Raw genomic sequence first — 21,382 nt, 5'->3', positions numbered from 1 at the left:
CTGGTCAGACATTAAGACATTAGTTGACACCCAGTTGTATAGATTTAGTAACTTCTCACTTAGATAGTATAATGAGTAAGAATAATAGTACCAAATCTAAGAATAGTAAGGAGCCCAATGACAGCATGTTCTCCAGAGAGAACATACAAGCTGCTTTAAGTGAGGCCATCGACTCTAAGACTCGAGGGAGTAAACGACTAAAAGAGCAGGCGTTGTTAAACGGCCCATTGACCCAACCTACTCTTCGCAGCGCAACCAAACTGGTCCATCAGACCAAGTACCTACACAGTGCGAAAGATAAACGGTTAAAAAGACAATATTATTTAATGTATCTATAAATACTTTAATTTTATGTTGTAAAATTTTTAAGATCTAAACAAATTTAAAATTGAATTGTTAGTTAGTTTATGTTTACCATTTTTTACTTACTATTCTTGCTGCTGAAGCTCCAGCAACGAAAATCCAAAACAAATAAAACGAAGTGTGAGTGTAATTAGTTAAATGTCCTATCAACAGTACAACACAATGGCTAACCATTCCATAACCCTGTATGAAATTAATTTATTCAAGTTTTAAATAAAAAGACTTACAAATATTAAAGCCACTGTAAAACTTATGGTTATCTAAAACAAGGTTTCCTTCAAAATGTTAAACTAATAAAAGGATCCGCCTTAGCCCAATTTTAATCATTCTTTTAAATAAGGATAAAGTAAAGTTTCATAGCTAACGGTTATATAGGAAACATATAAAAAATGGTACAGAAAATACTTGTAGTATTAAATATGCTATTAATAAACATTTGTATATAAACTATAAACAATGAACTTCACCGCACAATCAACAACAACAGCATCCGAGACAATCCTACGACCGGTTACGTCCTAATTAGGACTCATCAGGCAGGAATAGTCGCGAGAAACCGCTGTTGTGATCTAACAAAGCAGGCTTAAGTACGAAACACTGAAGCGACCGTTTGTGGGCAAAGTCCGAAAAATTGACGCAGGCAAATCTTTACAGCCCAATGTCTTAGACATTGTCAGCTTAATGTGAGATTTTACTTTCTACGCTCTTCGTAGGATTGTCTCGGATGCTGTTGTTGTTGATCGTGCGGTGAAGTTCATTTTTTATTATCGATGGCATAAAACATCTCAACTTTGTTGATGATGGCCGAAATAAATACTGGCTAATAAACATTTGAAAATAAGATTAAACATGCAGAACAGATGTAACATATATATCTAAGTAGATTATATATAAAAACCGAGCACTTAATATTTTAAATATGGTCTGATCTGATGAAACCCTTTATATCAACCACTTTCATTTTTAAAATAAATATAGCAGCAGCAGTATATTAAGTAAATATTATGATGTGAAAATTTCTGTATAAACTAAGATAGTAAATTAAAGTTAATTAGTTATACCTAGTTTTTATATTTCAAAAATATATAAAAACAAAAAAACTAAATTGAACAAAAAGATTTTAGTTTAAAAATAATGATTATTCATCACTTACAAGTAATGACAAACACTGGACGATAGTAATATAAGAATTGCAAATGTATGCTAGGGAGTACATCAAAGCTGAAATTCCAAACCAATATCCAAAACAAGTTGCAAACGCAGTTCCCATCATTGTTCCTTGTTGCTATGAAATAATTCAACTATGTATACTTTAATATTTTAGAAAAGAGTAAAAAATAATGTATATCACATCATAAGTAGTTAAGTTTACATACATATGACAAGATTTTAAATGTTTATAGAAATTCCATATTTAGTTACAGAACTGTTTACTAAACAAACGACTTATAAACATTTTTTTTCATATTTAAATTAAAGTTCTTAAATAATTTATGAAATTTTTTTTTCAATTTACGAAAAAAAATCAGGTACCAATTTGGAGCTTTGGACAATAAACAGTTATTGAAAAACAAAGATTTATATTAAACAATAAAACTTAAATTTATTTAAGTCAGTTTAGAAAAAGGTTACAGTGTAGTTAATAAACTTTCATTGCCAGTTTACTGAAAGTATTGAAAACTTACTAAAAATATATATACCTCTTCATTTTTAAAGAGATGAATTACAAGTTTTTAGGAAAGGTTTCTTGCACCAAAAAAAAACTGCATTGTAACGATTCAAAAAACGTTTTATCACTATAGGTAAAAAATAATCGTTTGGTTTTATTTAGAAAAAAAAATGTATATAACAATTTAATAATACATAATCGTTATTTTAAAGCTAATATTAAGTTAAGAAAGTTAGAAAGTAATTGCTTAAAAATTATTAAAAAAAAAAATTAATAAAAATTACTTTTTCAGTTTTTGTTTTAGTTCTTTTATATGGGGTACATTTTGTTTTTACAAATTGTTCTCATTTTGTACAGATTTTTGTATTTTATTTAAGATAACATACACTTTTAACCGTTTACAAATTGTTCTAATTTGTACAGCTTTAGTTTAGATAATATTCACTTTTAAAGTAACTTTTGAGAAGTAGGCGATTAAAGTTGGTGAGTTCAAAAGGTTCCTTTTAGAAGGCGCAAACCAAAAAGGCAAAAAAGAAATATTTCACTAAAAATCTAACTTCACCTTCAATTTTTAACTTATCTTCAAGTTTTATAACTAATACAATAAAAATATTTAAGCAGTTAACTCGAAATAAATTTCATACTTATAAATGGGTTGCCAAAGGTTTTTTAAAAGTTTTCTCAGGTTTTCTAAATTTCTTCCAGTTTGTTGGTCCATTTTTAGTAATAAACTAATTTTAAGGTAAAAAACTGCCTTAAATAGTATTACAAGATTGAAAAATACTGTAAAGCTACTTTGAATGTTCTTTTTAATAAACCAATCTTTTAATCATTTTTTTTATATGATAAATTTTTCGTATCTTATTGAAATTTCTAAACTATAGATGTAAAAATTCTTTGAAATTATAGGTAGTGATTTTTGTTCAAAATTTCAAGTTTTTCAAGGCTTTTTTCTAAATTTATCTTTTTCCAGTTTTCCAGATTTTTTTACTTAAATTGTAAACTCAAGGTTTTTCCAGTATATTTAAGGTTTTTTGGCAACCCTATTATAATAAAAAGTTGTTCTAAAAAACACTTTTTTCACGTCTTTCTAAAAATTTTCATCATTTAAATAATTTTATCTTGTCCTTTCTTAAAAAAAAATTAAAGAATGTTTCTTAGAGGGTTGAGATCTCTAACTCAACAAATATAAAAATAAATAGTCCGTATTTAAATCTCCAAGAAAAACTAAGTTTTAAAAACTGCTGTCCTAGGTTATATGATAGTTTAAATTCTGACAACACAAATTCTCTTTAAAACTTTAAGGAAGCCACATCTTTAAAAAATATAATATTTAAAGAAAAAAATTGTTCATGTAGGTCTAATTAATAACAATAAAATGGTATAAAGAAAGTTCATAAGAATATAAAATTCATAATCACTAAAAAATACTATATTTGTAAGTTTTAAAACTTATTTTATGAAACCTCAAAAATTTATTTATATTTTTTTTAATAAAAAATAATCATGTAGGTTTAATACTAAGACTATAGTGTTTTTTTGTCTTTTTTTTGAAATAGACTTAATAATTACCAATGATTCAGAAATACTACAATCTAACCGTTGGAATTGGAACTGTCAAAGTTTAAATTGTGGTGCACCTGCTGTCTATAAATTTGTGTCATAAAATTCTTACAAAAATGACTACATCTTAAAGTTAATAGAATTCGTAAGTCCTTTAGAACTGATTTTTTGAATACACTTAAAGCTTTCATATAAGACTCAATATTAATTTCTCTTAAAAAATAACTTCTTACCACGGCTTTAAACTAACTGACATTGTACCTGTAGTTCTATAAAACTAAATTGATTTTCTTTTATGGTAAAAAGTAAGTACATAATAATTAAAAGTTGAGAGTCTTTAAAATGAGATCAACTTGTAAAAAATTGTCTACTCCCTGTGGTCTAATAACACATATTTAATAACAAGAAAAAATGGTTAAGTTTTTTTTTTTATAAATTTCAAGATCGAATTTTTATGCTTTTCTGTTAAAAAATTCATAAAAGAAATGAGAGCAAATTTTAAAGTTATACTTGTAAGTAATACCATAAAAATTATACTGATTGAGAATATGATTTTTTTAACTTGATATCAATGCTTAAAAACTTTTTGCAAAACATTTTTACTCTAAGTAAAACACAAAACCAAGTTTTTATTTGTGCTTTAAATATTTAAAACTTTTAAATGCCAAAATGTAAAAAAAACATAAAAAAAATGTGTTTGTAAAACTTTATACATTAAAAACAACTTTACATTTTAAAAGTATGTTGGATAATAAACCTTCATTAAAACAATTCAAAAAAAGTATAAAAATAGTAGTTACAAAAATAGAAACAAAAACAATTAACGACTCACAAGCACAGTACCAGAAGATTTCATGCTCATGAGTAAAATTGCAATTAGTGTGAGAACTGTCATTAGAGGACCATACAACTCACTTGGAATTTTCTATATAAAAAAATTAAATAAATAACATAAGAAACTAAATATTACAATTAAGATAAAGTACATAAATAATACAGCATTTGCAAAAAAGTATAATTGCAAATCATTGAAAAATTAATAAAAATAGTTATTGTTAATTTATAATACATTTTTATTCTATTTTAAAACTACAAATAAACATTTTATTATTTATTATAATTAATAAAATACAACAATCAAGGTTGATAATGAACTTAAAACAATCCTAAAAATGTAAATATATAAATTGAAACAAATATTATATAGCATTTTTAATTGAGTGCAATAAAAATAAGAAATATTTTTTGACATGGCAATTCATTTATTAATGTCTGTAACTAAGTATTAAAAACGTACATTTAATTTTCTGACAAACAACAAAAACTGATCGTCGAAAATTTTTTTTATCTTTACTGCTTCATTATATCAAAATTATAAAATATTTTTTGTCTTCTACTTCAATATATAACAAACACCACAAATAAATTATTTTTAAAAATAAACGCAGTTTGTACTTCATAAGAAAGTAAAAGTGAGGTATTTTTAGAATCAATGATTGTCCACTAAACAAGCACCCTAGCAATACTTAACAACTATTGGTTTTAATTGAAAGTTTGCAATACACTAAATCAGTGGTCGTCAAGGTGTACACTGGTGCACACGAAACTTTTTTTGGGATGCACGAAACTCAATTAGGGGTGCACGAGATTTTAAACTACACAAAAAAAATGTGTCTTATTATTATATTTGTTTAGTTTAAGCGACACAGTTCAATATTAAAGTTAAATCTAGCCCTGGTGTTTAATTTAGCTTTCAGTTTTTTGGCCATTTTACTCTCATGATCTAAGCTCCCATCCAGCTACTATCATGATTGAAGGACCAAGTTAAAAAGATTAATATTTTCTTAATTATCATTAATATTTGTAAATTACAATAACAGACATATTAAACGTACTTAATGAAGAAAGTTCCCTTTTTATAAATTGAAATTATTAATATTACCTACTTTTTAAACTAAACATTATTCCTATATGGATATTAACATGATAAAAACAAATTATACAGTAATCTTCCTTTATTGTACCAACATATGTTTCTGTGTGTTAATGAATCAACACACTTCAACTGGGTTCTGTAAAAAATAAATTCTGTAATGTAAGAATAGAAGCATAGAATAAAGTAGGTGTATACATGTTTTCATTAAAATTAAATAATTTATACAAATTATAAAATTTAATAGTTAATAATAGGTAAAATACTTGATGTTAAATCCGACTGTTATAAAACTATATAATATTTGTAATTATTAAGTCCAAAACCGAGTAAAGTAAACTAAAATACACAACAAAACAACAAATCATAATATAAACAAACCACTTACTTTAATGAAAACTGATTTAAATTTTGCCGTTGTCAACGATTAAACAAAATACATCTAATAATTACGTCACAAAATATATGAAAATTAAGACAGTCATTTAATTGGTATTATAAAGTTAGTTAATTTAGTATTTATGTTTGGAAAAAAGTAAAGCGCTTTAATATAAAAAAGTAGTATGTAATCTTTTTTGGATAAAAATGAAACAACAACCATTCATTAATTAATGAATCAATAAAATTTAACAACGGTAAAGACAATAAAAGTCACAGGGACTTGATATAACGTGAGTTTTATATATTTAATGTTTGTAATGTTTAAATGTAAAATTATAACAAAATTAAAGTTAGATACAATTAGAAAGCAGATTTAGTTTAAATGTAAAAACTAAAATTTAAGAAAACAAAGCACAAAAAATAAACTTGTTATTAAGTTTACAAAGCACTGACCGATAATTAAGTTACAGCGACATACATGAATCACAATGACTTAAATTACATTCTGTTGTATATAATAATTGTTAAAATAATTAATTGTTGTTAAATAAAGTAGCAGTCGGGTGTTTAAATTAAAGATCCCATACATATATTTTAAATATTTAATAATTAAACTGTACTATATATGAAACTTAAAATGTAAAACATAAAACAACAAGGTGGTCATATGCTAACTATAAACCTGCAGTAAAAAAACCTCTAGCACTATTGGGAATAGTAGTTAAAAAAGCACGGTTTATCTGTGATTTGAAAACAGGCTTACAATTAAACTTGTAACTTAACACATTAAAATATGAAGAATTATAGTCGGAGGGTAAGGTGAATATATGAAATGTCAAAGAATAGAAAGTCTCATGTGAAATAAATATATGAATAACAAATGGATTAAACTACATTTTACTTAGGATATATAATTATATTAATATATATATTAAGTGAATGTGTGTGTTTATGTAAAAGGTGAATGAAAATATGGAAGGTGAGAAAGGGCCAAGGTGTTATTTAAAGAAGAACCGTCGGTTGTGTACACAGATGTTTGAAATATCACGTCTTTTATTTAGTAATTGTTTACTATCTTCTGCTAAAATTGCCATTCATAACATCAGTAGCGCGAGCAAGATCTGCCAAATATGCAATCTTGAACGAATGGCAATTTTAGCAGAAGATAGTAAACAATTACTAAATAAAAGACGTGATATTTCAAACATATGTGTACACAACCGACGGTTCTTCTTCAAATAACACCTTGGCGCTTCCATGATTTGTTGTGTATTTTAGTTTACTTTACTCAGTTTAGACTTAATAATTACAAATATTATATAGTTTTATAACAGTTGGATTTAACATTAAGTATTTTACCTATTATTAAGGCCATAGGGGGGTCCGACATTATTTTTTACAAAAATTAACTTTGGCGTTTATATGAAAGCTTTAAATACAAACCACAAGCGTGTTTTTATAGAACTCAAAAATATCTTAATATTTATCTTAAAATAAGATCAACTTGTAAAAAACATGGTTTACCCCCCCCCCCCTATGGCCATAACTATTAACCTGTAGAATTTGTATAAATTACTTTATTTTAATTTTAATAAAAACATGTATACACCAACTTTATTCTATGCTTCTATTCTTACTTTATAGTAATTATTTTTTTACAGAACCCAGTTGAAGTGTGTTGATTCGTTAACACACAGAAACATATGTTGGTACAATAAAGGAAGATTATTGTACAATTTATTTTATTTATACTCAAGTGAACTTGGTTCACTAGGATCTTTTGTTAGCAAACGATTAAATCTATATTTTGAACAGTTATTCACATGATAATGATGTTATTAGTTTAAGAATAATTAAAATTTAAAGCTAGTTTTTATATTTACAGGAAAACTTAAGATTTTATGTTGGATAAAAAATACTTCAACTAATAAAAAATAATAACTTAAGTATTATAACAATTCTCTATAAATAGATGCATGGTAGTAGTAATGTATAAAACTTAAGTAACAACTTTAAGTTTTAAATAATCCAGGTTAGGTAAATATTATATTTTTATACATAAATGATTAGTACATAAAACATGTACAGAAATTATAGGCTGAAATTAACATAGAGTTGCCACACACTGAAGCTAGTTTGAATTTTATAAAGGCTTTTTAAATCTCAGGCTAATTAGGTATGCTTTTTAATAAATTTCTAGTTACTTAAACTTATTAATTTAAAAATTTTAAAACTTTATTATTGAAAATTATCGTTATTTTCTACCTATTTTGTTCTGTTGTTAATTGTTGAGTTTTTAATTTGTCTTCTATTTTTTTCTTTAATAAATAAGGATGACTAGACTAGTTTGATGTAACTCAGGATAGATTATTTTTACTCTCAACAAAGATTTTTGCTCTAAAAATTTGAAACCCTTTTAATAACCAGTTTTAGGTTATAGTATGATTCAGTGTTGCCACACACTCAATCTAGTTAATTTACAAATATTAGAAATACAGACTTACTAACCATGTTTTTTTCTTGCAAAAAGTAGTTTTGTTTTGGTATTTGTGTTAAATCTCCTATGACATTTATGTCTAAATATTTTTTGAAAAGTATGAATTTTTTATTTAAATATTATTTTTTTTATCATTATGTTACTTAAGTATACTGCTACATACTTTTCAGCTTTAGTTTTCTCTTTTATTTTTTAAAATTAAGTTGACCCAGGCTAGTTGGTTGTAAATCATGCAGATTCCCACACATTTATTTTAACTCAGGACAGTATATATCGTTTTAAATTCTCAGGATAAATTTTAAATTTTTTGAATCCTATTCCAATGTTTTTTCTTTTATTGAAAGAAATTTCTTTGTTGTAATTTCAATTTTATGTTTTTTTTTTTTAATACCAACTTTGTTGAATAGTTTGAATTTTTATTGATAAAGTTAATTAATTTTTATTATTTTTTAATGATTTTTAATAAATATTTTAAAAATTTAATGCTCAGTATAGTTTTTTGACTGAAAGAGTTACCACCTTGCTTATGCTTGTTACTCAGGCTGATTTTGTTTTAGTTTTAAGAATAACAAACTTAAAATTATTATTGAACTACCAACTTGTAATCTAAATTCTTTTATTTATAGACAAGATTTATATATAATTCGCAAATCGGTCCAGGACACAGTCAACTGTTTTTACTAGTGATTTTTTTCCTTGCATCAGTAGTTACAAAAAATGAATAAACGATGGTTTAAAAATCTACAAGTTTATTGCAACATTTTGTTCAAATTAATTTCTGACAACAGTCCTTCTTCAGTGAACTTTAAACTAGCAGAACTAAAACACATTCATGCAACAAAGTAAATAAAAGTTAAAAAATATATTATGACGTAGTAGTTCAAAACTGTGTATAAAACCAAATGTTTAAAAGCTAGACGATTTTTACATTAAAATGATATTTTTGTATGTAAAAGTAAATCCAAATGAAATGAATATAAAAACAAACACTTTACTGTTATAAACTTTAAATTAAAAACTATCTTAGTAAAGAACTGTTTGATGTAAGTTATTGTTAATAAATAATTACTGCTATCGGCGAAATATAAATAAAAATAAAATCTTTTCCCAAACAAGTAATTACAAATACCTATATTTATGAAATATATAAGACAACAATTTTAATAATTTTATTAGAATATTTGTAGTATGTGATTTAAAAAATTTTAATGTTACTTTATATTTAAGAAACCTTCTTAAAATAGACTAAAAAAGTTTTTTTTGTATTTTAATAATATATAAATTATATTAACAATTAAATTTTAATATTTGTGAAATATTAAGTTAGTTTTTTTTGTTTTAGTTAGACTTACTTAAAAAGTTAGTTTTACCTTTTAAATCTTTTAAAATATTTTACAGTTCTTCAGTTGTTTTACTTTACTTGAAAATTTTAAAAGAGTAAAATACTGTAAATTGATTTCTCTTTCAGTGTTTTTATTATGTAATTGCAAAAATATAGGTAGTTACAAGGTTTTTTGATATTCTTATCAAAATTTAGACTAGTAAGAATTTTTTGAAGTATTCATGAAGTTTAGAAATTTTTTTCTGAACTTTGGATAATTTTCGGTTATAATTAACAACCCTTTTTGCCTTAAAATTAATGTTTCAAACAGTCTGTTTGTTATAACTATGATGTTTCAGGTAATCAACAAGGTTAGCACAAATACAGAATAATCCTGGACACTTCAAAATTTTTGAAAATCTCAGTATGACAAAGGATAACATGAAATGATAAAATTTTGAATTTGTTATTATAACTCAGGCTGACTCAGGATAGTCTTTTTTTATCTCAGTACAGTTTTGATATTTCAGCTTAGTTTTTTCTACCTATTGAATGAGATATAGTTGATTTAGTTTCAATATTTTATTACTTAGTGCTAATTTTTGTTAAAGATTTTGATTTTTTTTTTTGCCTTTGAAAAGTTTTAAATCAAAAAAAAAAAAAGAATTTGAAAAAAAAAACTTGGATGACTGCAGGATTTAGGACAGTTTATGATCAATCAGTACAGTTTCGACTAAGAGGATTGCAACCCTGTCAAACTTTATTTAAAAACTTACTTTCAATGTTTGAATTAATAAAAAAAGTATTTTTGCTTCAAAGATTAGCAACTCTGGTTTTAGTACAAGTAAATTTATTAATATTGCAAATTATTTTTTTTGCATTTTACATCTTTTACTTACTAAAGCTCTGATTTTTATCTAACTTCTTTTATTAAACTAAGCTAAAATGAAAAATTTATAACAGCAATAAGTAGTAAATATTTACAGTAAGATATCTAATTTACTATATAATACCAATCTTAAACTACTTGTATCATTTAAATTTGCAATTTTATATTTATTATAGAAATAAAAAGTTTAAAAAAGTAAAAAATCAGCAGATTTTTTGTACTGCTAGCTAGTATTTATTTCTTTTTAATATTGATCCAACTAGATCAGAAGTCAATAATGGCATTTAGTTTTTTAAAAAACAAATTTTCACACACTCAAACTACTCAAACTTTAATGCTATTTTAAAAGTTTGGAAACTTAGGCTTAGTATTTTTTTGTTACTGACAGATGTTTGTTTGAATTTTTTTTTGAAAAATTCAGACTAGTTTGATATTTTTCTGAATTTTAGGCTATATTTTCAATTGACTATTTGTTGAGTTAATTGATGTTTTATTCATTTAAGCTTTTTAATTTGTTATTAAGTTTTTGGCCAACGTAAATATTTTTTTTAATTTAAACTAGCGTAAAGAATTATAAACTGAATTTTGGTCAATTAGGATTGCTTTTTTATGTTAAAGAGTGATAAACTCTAAATTAAATTACTAAGCCCATTTAAAAACTTAAAATATAGTAGTTATATGTAACAAATTTCATAACAAAACATAGGTAATTTTCAGTTTTTTTTACCAAAAAGAAGTGACAATCAGTTACTACCCTAAACTTCTTGAAGTGCAAAAACTCAGTCTATGAAAGAAACAATGTCTGCATCAATTATACGGAGAGCAACAAGATAAACATTATTTTGATTTTAGCTGTTTTAACTCTTTTTTTATTGTCGTTTTTCTATTTGTTTAACATCATTTGTTAATAGATAATACTAACAAAATAAAAGACATAGAGTTAGTTCAAGTATTAGTTAATATTAAATAAAATATTTTAAGAGTACTGTACTGGGGATTTTGTAGTGGTTGCGGAAATGTGTTCAATTAATAAGTACGTAAGACAAAGTCATATAACTAAAATATTATTTTGAAAATAAGGTAAACCAAATAGAAAGGTCATTAAAAACAGGGCCAAATAATAAATTTAAGCTTCAGTTATTCAAAGGTTTGCATGTTACTGAGTTATGACTTTTTTCAATAGGAGTTAAAACTTTTTGGGTTCAATGAAAACATATCTCATTAACATAAACCTCAAGAATTTCGCTTCAAGGAGAAATGTTTTAGTAAAAGTGTTTACGTACTTCCACCACTAGTGGCGCTGATTAAAATTAGATCTAGGGGTGCACTGATTTTATTTTTTGCAGTTTGGTGTACACAGATTTTGATTAACTTGACGACCACTGCACTAAATGATAAAACTAAAATTAAATTAAGAAAAAAAAAAATTTCCAACTAAAGTAATTGACAAAATAAAATTTTCAATCAATTAAAAACATATTCATTGAAAACAAAATTTAAAGTTTTTTCTTCTAAATATTATACAAAGAGATAATTTCAAAGAATAGAAGAGAAACTTTACTAAAAACAGAGTTGCCAAATGTTTTTTTGTAAATTTTTTCCAGGTTTTCGGAATTTCTTCCAAATTTTCTGGTCCATTTTTAGTATAAAATTAATCTTAAGATAAAAAGACTGTCTTACATAGTATAACAACATTGAAAAAATACTGTAAAGAGTCTTTAGATATGTTTTCTATTATAAAAAATTAAAGTAAAACAAAAAATCTAATCGAAATTTTGTTACTTTACTAGTAAAAATTTCAAATTCCAGGTTATTTCAAATCTTTTAGTGACTTTAATTCGAAACTTCAGGTTTATTTCAATTTTTTTCAAATTTAAGGTTTATCCAGGATTCCAGGGTTTATGTTTGGCTAGCCAGCAAATATGTTATACTTAAATGCTGTATAAAAATTATTTTTATTAAATGCTATCTTTAGGAAACTTGTAGTATTTTTAACTAGATCTATCTTAAGCAAATAACTTTTAATTATAAAAATATAAATCTAAATTAAGTAAAATATCAAAATATAATATAACTAACGTTCTTATCCAAAACTACAACAAAATTAAAATTTTAGCAAAAATTACAAAGAGAAAAATTTAAGTTATTAGAGTCATAACTAAATCATTGAAAAAAACCTGTGGAGAAGAAAGGGTTTTTATGGGAACGAAAGATCTTGCTACTCTTTTTATAAGAACATTTGGCTCCACATCAAAGTATGGTCGCAATAAATCTATATTTCCATAAACATTAATTAATTTCCTAGCTTGCTGTGACCCATTTTGCCAAACCTAATTAGAGTACAATACTAAAGTAAAACTGAGGACTGTAGACTAAAGAATTGAAAACTTAATTTAATCAATTTTTAACACTTTAAAAAGGAAAGCTTTCAAAAACTTACTTTTTAAAGCCTTAGCATTTTTTGTTTATGTTAAGAAATACTTCACTTTAAATAACAAGGAACTATAAAATAAAAATTGGTAATCTTTGTTCACTAAAACATTTTAACAACAAATAAACTGTAACAACTTATTCATGTACAAATAGAATTTAAAAATAAAAATAAACAAAACTTTACTAAATATACTAAAACATATTTTAGCCCAATTATAGATTTGTTGAAATAAACTTAATAGGTAACTTACAGGGTTGCTACTCGTTTTTTCAAAAAAATTTCCCGGTTTTCCAAATTTCCTCTAGGTTTTTAAAAAAGAAATTTTTGGGTTTATTTTTAGTTATAAGTTAAGTAAAAGGTAAGAAACTGTGTTAAGTTGTATGAAAACATTGAAAAGATACTATTAAGCTACTTCAAATGTGTTTTTTAATAAAAATTTATTTGATGATAACAATGATCCATATGATTGATTTTTTGTGTCAAATCGAAATTTTACTACTTAACATGTTAAGATTGTTAAAAATTCCAGGTTTTTCCAGTTAAAGTGGCAACCCTGAAACTTAGTAATATAAAAACCATCAAACTCTAAGAGGTTTTTAAAGAAAACAAAACATGACTACTAAAACAAAATATTTATTCTGCAAATTTCACTAAATGCAGGGTTGCCACTCATTTTTTCAAATTTTTTTCCAGGTTATTGAAAGCACATCTTTTTATAATAATATTTAGTAGTAAATTATTGTTTAGTTTAAAAAAATGCTGTTGAAAAGATACACTACTCAAGAATTACTGTATTGCAATTTATTTTATTATGTTGGAACCTGTACTAAATTCTTTAAGATGGTAGTTCAAAAGCCGTTACTTTGGTTTATACAAACAGCTAAAAGTCTACTTAAACTTTTTCTTAGTTTCAACGTGTTATCTTTTACTAATTCTTGTTAAACTATTTTATCAAATGATTATTTAATATTTTACAAGTTGCAATAATTAGTTAAAATATTATATTTTTTAAACAAGAACTAAGTCCTAGAAGTAAGTGCTAGAACTGAAATAAAATTTAACAAGTATGCAGAAGTAAAATTTAAATAACTTAACATTTTTATTTGATTTCAACTTGCTTCTATTAAAGTAAAACTCATATTTTTTCCCATAATAGATTATTTAACTACAAAGTAATGTTTTTATTTCTTTCCTAACTACTTTTTGTCACTAACAATATCAACAAAAAGTTAATGTTAAAAATTTATCCTTTCTAGAACAACAAAGTTAGCTAAAATTACGGATGTATAAGTCATAAAAACTTTAAATATTTTAATTTTATCTATTTTATAAAAATTAACAAAAACTCTACCTTTAAAAATTCCAGGTTTATTGTTAAAAGTTCCAGGTTTTTCCAGGTGAAGTGGCAACCCTGTAAATTATTAAGATAAAGAAAGTAATTTTGTACCAATATTTTACCTGGTCAGCAACTGCTTTACTAAGTTGACCTCCTAGGGCAGTCCCAGAAAATAATGCTGAAGGTTCTTGTGGTGTTTCAAGTTTTATATTTCTACTGACATATTCAAAACTAGATGTTCCAGAAGAATCATCAACAGCTGACATATCAATTGTTGCTGTTCCTTGTTTCTTTTGAAATATAAGACAGGTAAGGAGCAAATTTATGATTCTTAATTAATTATCACTTTAATATTTAGCTAAGTAGGCTTAAACTTTTTTCCAAATATTATTTCAAAAGATAAATTAATAAACAAATAAAATTTTCAAATATGATTAGTAATTGTTTTTATTAAAAGTAGTTTCAAAGGTGAAATAAACAATCACTGCAATTAGTAACAACATTAAATACTACATTTAAAAATAATATTTGTAAATATATTTATAGAGAAGTTATAAAAGCATAACAAATTCATTTATTAGGTAGAGATCAGATTTTAAAATTGAAAATTACCAATAGCTGTTCAAAATATAGATTTAATCGTTTGCTAACAAAAGATCCTAGTGAAACAAGTTCACTAGAATATAAATAAAAACAAATTATATAGTAATCTTCCTTTATTTTACTATTGTATGTTTCTATGTGTTAACGAATCAACACACTTCAACTGGGTTCTGCAAAAAAATAGTTACTGTAATATAAGAATCGTTTGAAAAAAAAAGTTTTTTTTTATTTTACAAAAAAATATACAAATTTATAAGTATTTGTTATATTGCCTAAAGTACTTTCAAATTCTTCTTCAGTAGGCAATTAGAACTGAATTAATTCAAAATTTTCTTGCATATAAAAAGTTTAAAAAAAAAGTATATTATGACGTAATTATAAATCAAGTTTTAAAGTAAACTTTGTTTTAAAATGCATATCTTTGAAAATTTGAAAAGTTTTTCAAACGGTAAATCTTATTAGTATCTCTAGCTTAAACTCGCAAAAACTAAATGAAATAAAATTAAATATAAAAAAATATGAAATAAAATAAAATCAAAGACAAAGGACTAAATGAAATTAAATTGTTAAACTTTGATGTGTTTGATTTATTGTTTTATAATTTTAAAATGTAAAAAGAAAATAAAAGTAGTAATAAAAATAGTAATCGAGCTTATTGTTGGTTAAAGTTAAACAATCAAAAATAAATAGAGTAAATAGTCATAATAAATAACTCGATAAAAGTAGTAGTGCGTATTACCTTAACTTGTTAAGATATTTAGAAATGTATAATCAAAAAAAATTATAAACATTAAAACATGTTAAATAATAGTAACCTAGTCAATTATCTGTAAAGTGGTAATATAGTTTTGTTTATATTTATTGTTGCTTTGAGCTTATTGATCCATTTACTTTCTAAAAAATCTAAGTCTGATTAATTATTAGTGGTGTCTACAAAGATAATTGAAAAAGCTTCTTTTAAATCTTTTTTTGATGTTTTGTGTTTTTTGGCGTAATGTAGTTTAAGTGCTGCTCTATCACTAACATCATCTGTGATTGTACTCTTCCAGATGTGTCTCTGAGAGCACCATCTTTGCAAAAAGGACGTGATTGTCTGGCCGACATAGAACTCTTTGCATTCACTACATTTTGCCGCATATATCCTAAATTTTTTTCAATTTAAGTTTTTTTTCAATTTTATTGTTTTTCTGTTTTTTAACTTTACTAAGCTTGTTTTCTTTACCACCGCATCTTTGCAAAGCAAACATTTACCACAAGGGGATGAAATTCCATCTTCATTATTAACTTCATGAGCTAATTTCTTGTAGTTAGCTACTAAAGTTGCAATAGTCTGCGGTTGTTTTTATGTTATCATCACTTTTTGATTCAATTGTTTTTCTCTTTCTGTTAATTTAAGCAAGTTTAGAAAGATTGTCGTCCAAATGCTTATGTTTTTGTTACTTTCCTTTGTTCTTTTTGTTGGTGGTCTGAACCGATCTTTACATTTTTCTGTTTTTTCAAGCATCTCTACAACTAAACCCTTGCAAAAGTATGATTTTATGCACTTATCTTTATAATTAAACCTTTTATATTGTCTTATGTTAATTTTTGTAAAAAAAAAAATCTGAAATCCCCAATGGCCTAAAATAATAGATGAACTTTCTTACAATGTGTGCAGTAACTTTGGAAGTTCAAAAGTATATTGTATAATCTAAATAGAGGCTAGTAACAAAATTTAAAGCAAAAAAACATCATTTTTACTACATAAATACTGATATCATTGGCTTAAAACTTGAATATTGTAAAAAAAAAGGATATTAATGGTATATGTATACGGATATAAATAATTATATTTTAGTAACTTAGAAAATAGTAAGGTATTTAACTCATAACAAATTTTTGTATTGACATTATTATCCTGATAACTACTTAGTTAATAGACTCTAGTTTAAATAAAGTGAAATAAAAGTCTTTAATATTTGTATGTTTTTTGCAAGTGCAGTAATTTTGTTCAAAAAAGGTTTCTTTTTTTAACCCTTCCACCAGAATTACATTATCTTTACAACAACTTTTCGAATAATTTAAAGTCAATAATGAATTATACTGTTTAACTAACCTTGGGTGATAAACTTTCTTCACCTCCATCACTAAAACCACCCCATTCATCTTGAATACTTGTCATTTTTGACATTAATGTTATTCAAAGCTTGAAATATTATGTATAAAATAGAAAAATATGGTAATTACCTAGCATGATGTAGCATCAATATCAAGCTAATTAAATATTATTCAAAGTCTATTTTAACTATAATTTAATACTAAAAATCAATGTTTTATGAATACCAAAATGGATTTTTATTTCTGTACCATAAACTAGTAAAACTTAAACATTTAACTGTTTTTATTTTACAATATAAGGTGAACCAAACAATAAAATACTATGTATTGATAACAATATTGTATAAGAAAAGCAATTAAATATTTAAGTTTTATTAGTCTATGATAATAAATAAATTTAATTTTGTTTATAAACTTATATAGCTTGTTTAATACAGACAGGGTTTGTGCGCAAAATTTTTTTCATTTAGCCTGACTGAGACCAACTTAGCCTGACATTTTTTCAAAGTAAGGAAAATCCCCTTTAGAAGTCATTTTAGGTACTGGGGGGTGTTGATTAGCACTACTGTAGTCTCCAACTTCAACCAGCTTTATCTCAAAAAATACTTTAAGCTTTAAAAATTTGCAAAAATCAACTCATAGCTTAGTTACAATTCAATAAAATAAAACTAAATTGTAAAAAAGGTGATTGAATCCCCCCTATGCCCTTAAGATAATAAATTCAGTGATAAGTTTAAAAGTAAGTGTTATATCTAATATATTACTGGTGTAAAAATTTAATATATATTACTAAACATAATTGTTCAATTTAATTAAGCACTAAGTAAAAACATTATGACCAGAAGATTTATAATAAAACAAGTGTATTGTTGTGTTTTATTAATATTTAAAATGAAACGCTTGGACGAGTATTAAAATAAGTAAAAATATTTATTATAGTATTTTGACTTATACTTATAATTGATACATAATTATAAATCCTTAACTCTAAATAAATATAGTGATTGTTGATGTAATGTCAGATTTAAAAAGCTTACACTTAAATAAATAAAAACCTCTAATATTCTGTTCTTGTAAAGAAAAATGAATTACACCTAAAATTTGTACAATCACAAAACTTAGTACTTATATCATAAAGCTAAGCTTTAGTATTGTGAATATCTCTAATAACTTTAAAAAACAGTAAAATATATGAATAAACTGCTAAGAGTTTTAATCTAAAACATATTTGGTATAAAGCCTTTAAATTAGAAAATAAAACAGTTCATCCAACTAAGCTCTGAAAAAAATAGCTGATGTAAACAATTTCAAACAAACAGCTAAGTTGTTTAACTAAGTTGTAATGTTTAAACTGTATTTTTTTATGAATTTTCATAACTATGACGTATATAATCTACTCAAAACAAATTAATGAAGATTATTAATTTTTTTAAGAGATTCAAAAAAAGGTTTTGAGCATTTACTTTTACAAATACTGACTGATTTTGTCTTTAAAAACTAAATCTTTATATAGAAATAAACTCACATCTCAATTTGGTCTAAAAAGAATTCTCAATTTTTTTTATTTAAAAATTTTCATGCATTTGAACTGAGAAAAACTGAGATTCTCAAATTTTTAAATGAAAAACTGATTTAACCTGACGTTTTTTAACTTTTTTTTTAAAAACTGATTTAAACTGATGCGCACGAACCCTGTACAGAGTATCTTTTTAGACTAAACATATTAGGCTTAAGAGACTGATTTTTGGGTAGCTGTCAAATTTGCACGAAGACACTTTTGCACAAATGAATAAGATTGCATGAAGATATTTTGCACAAAGGGTCATTTTTGCACAAAGAGACTTTTGCACAAGCAGACAACTTTTCTGGTTGAATTTTTTTAGCTTTAGTAAAATTTATTTTTTCTAACTTAGTTTTTTTTCTTATTTTCTATCACTGTTACCCCTAACCTTTACCCTCAGTCGTTAATTTATTATTATTAAATCTTTTTTTTTCTATCACTGTTACCTCTAACCCTTACCCTCAGTTGGTAACTTTTTATATTGTTAATTTTTATTAATTTATTTTTTAATATCACTGTTACCCTTACCCTTATCATTTATTTTATTTTCGTTTTAAAAAAACTTATCTTTTAGTTTTTTTTATGTATTTTTTTCTGTTTTTGTTTTACTCTAGAGCAAGGGTTCCCAACCAGAGGTGCTCGCACCCCTTGGGGGTGCAAGATGGCTTTTCATTTTTGTATGATAAATAAGGAGATTTTTACTCTCTGATAAAGTTTATAAAGTTAAAAAGTCCATTTTGTTATAAAAAGAAGTTGAATTTTTCTATTTTCTAATAATTGTTCTAATTTTCTGAATAAATTAATTTTATTAATACATCATAGAGCAAGAGCTCTTTTCTAGAAGTAAATTCATTTTACTAATTTCATTTAATAGCTGTTAGTTTAGAAGTAACATTTCAATAAAGTTTTCTTAGAGTTTTAGACCTGTGAATTTTAATCATCTATTCTTTAAATATTTTATTTTCTTAACTGGCCATTAATTGTTTAAAACAGTTTATGAGCTAGCATATATTTTAAATAAAATACTTTGATTAAAAATTAGTATCTTCAGCAGGTTTTTTATAGCTGTTAAGAACAGGTTCTTTTCAGTCTATTACATTTATAATGTACAGTAGCCTCTCGCATCTTTACGCACTTGTGACGTTACAAACTCTCGTTTAGTTACGCATTTTAGAATTCTAAAATATTCAAAATATAAAAATTTTAATTTCTTCTAATATTGCACAGTTTAGGTTTATTGTATTTTTTAATTATAATATTTTATTAAATGCTAACTCACCTCTATATATCTTTAGACTTTGAAAACTTATGTTCCTTGACTAATTGATAAACAGGTAAAATTAAAACAGGTAAAACATGTTATTATTTATACCTCAGTTTATCAAAAAATTTGTTAACAATAAGAGACTAAATTTAAAAAATTGTAGTAACATAAACAATTTTTATTAAACATTGTTCATATATTTTACATATTTTTGTTCAAAAGAAGAAATCCATTTCAGCTCCAAATGCATATTTTTGAAAAAGACGATAGAAACTAATTTTTATATAGACATTACACCATTTCTTAATTGTAAACAAGTGCTTAATTATAAATTGAATTTGCTAATTAGATTAGAATATAAATGTAAAGTATCAAATAAGTCACATATAAATAAAGATAAAATCTACTTATTATTAAAATTAGTGGATTTCTTCTACAAGTATTATTATTTTATATAAATTTAAATATTTTTTTAATGTACAGTTTTATCTTTTGTTTTATATTTATAAAAAAAGTAAACAGTTGTTAAGAGTGGGAAAGTCCCCAGTCTGCTTTTAACTAGAAGCAATATCAAAAAACAGTCATTATAGTAAGTATATTTGGTACCTCTCGTATCTTTACAATCTCTCATATCTTTACACATTTTTTCTATAGACACAATGTGCGTAAGTAAGTGAGAGATTACTGTAATCTTTTATTAAGCTTAGTTGTGCAGAAAGTAGTGCTTATAGATATTTTGTAAAGACATCAGTAAATTGTAAAGTTCACAGCAATTACTGTATGTTATACCATTTAAGAAAACTTGTTTTTAACTTTAGTTAAACCAATTTTTATAGATCAGCCAAAGTATTCAATGCATCAACTTTATTTCTTTTCATTCCTTGTTTGAACTTAAACCATTTAGTCTGAACTCAGTGCAGCTTTTCGCTGCACTTAAGTTTTAATGGTTTCAATCTTGTTGTCGAATTGATTTCGATTTTAGAATACTTTTTGAGTTTGGTTTAAACATTTAGTGTTTAGTTTCTTTTATTCGAGATTGTCGTCTTTTAAAAGAATTGATAATTTGGTTTATTAGTGTAATGTTGTGCAGTATTTTATCATCTTTTCGTTTCGCAAATTCATTGTAAATATAATCATGATCACAGATTCGAACTCAGTTTAAATTAGTATAAGTAACTGATTTATTAAATCTTTAGTAAATAGTAAGTAATTCATATTAGTTTATTTAAGTCAACTATAATTTAAGCGTTATCTTGGGGGCATCTACTATACAAGTTAAAGCGCACGTTGCGTTGTAAGTAAGGCCCCTAAAAGTGTATAAGTAGAACCCTTTGTTGATAGCGACATGATGACCCGGACGTCCAGTTATTTATAGCTGGAATTGAACACAGATACCTTCATTAAAATTTCTACGTTTTTTTAGATATGGACAGAGTGGAATAAACCTGATTTAATAATAGTATAAATTTGA

At 24.8% G+C, this 21,382-nt stretch overlaps 1 protein-coding gene across 1 annotated transcript; it reads right to left on the bottom strand.

Moving 5' to 3' along the window:
* Nucleotides 1–429: 429 nt before the first annotated feature.
* On the bottom strand, nt 430–17,177 carry LOC145847623 (protein YIPF3-like; the record flags this gene model as incomplete). The annotated part of the gene is made up of 6 exons (XM_082953649.1): nt 17,085–17,177; nt 14,509–14,676; nt 12,794–12,946; nt 4,428–4,520; nt 1,517–1,648; nt 430–546 (listed from the first exon to the last, which is right to left on the bottom strand). Coding segments are annotated over exons 1-6 (738 nt in total), but the record flags the coding sequence as incomplete, so codon positions are not given.
* Between the last annotated feature and the right edge of the window lie 4,205 nt (nt 17,178–21,382).

Source organism: Thalia democratica, unplaced genomic scaffold, assembly GCF_965202585.1.
Source record: "Thalia democratica unplaced genomic scaffold, ktThaDemo2.hap1.1 HAP1_SCAFFOLD_991, whole genome shotgun sequence".
Taxonomy (NCBI): Eukaryota; Metazoa; Chordata; class Thaliacea; order Salpida; family Salpidae; genus Thalia; species Thalia democratica.
The sequence above is the reverse complement of the archived record's forward strand: the minus strand, read 5'-3'. Positions and strand labels throughout refer to the sequence as shown.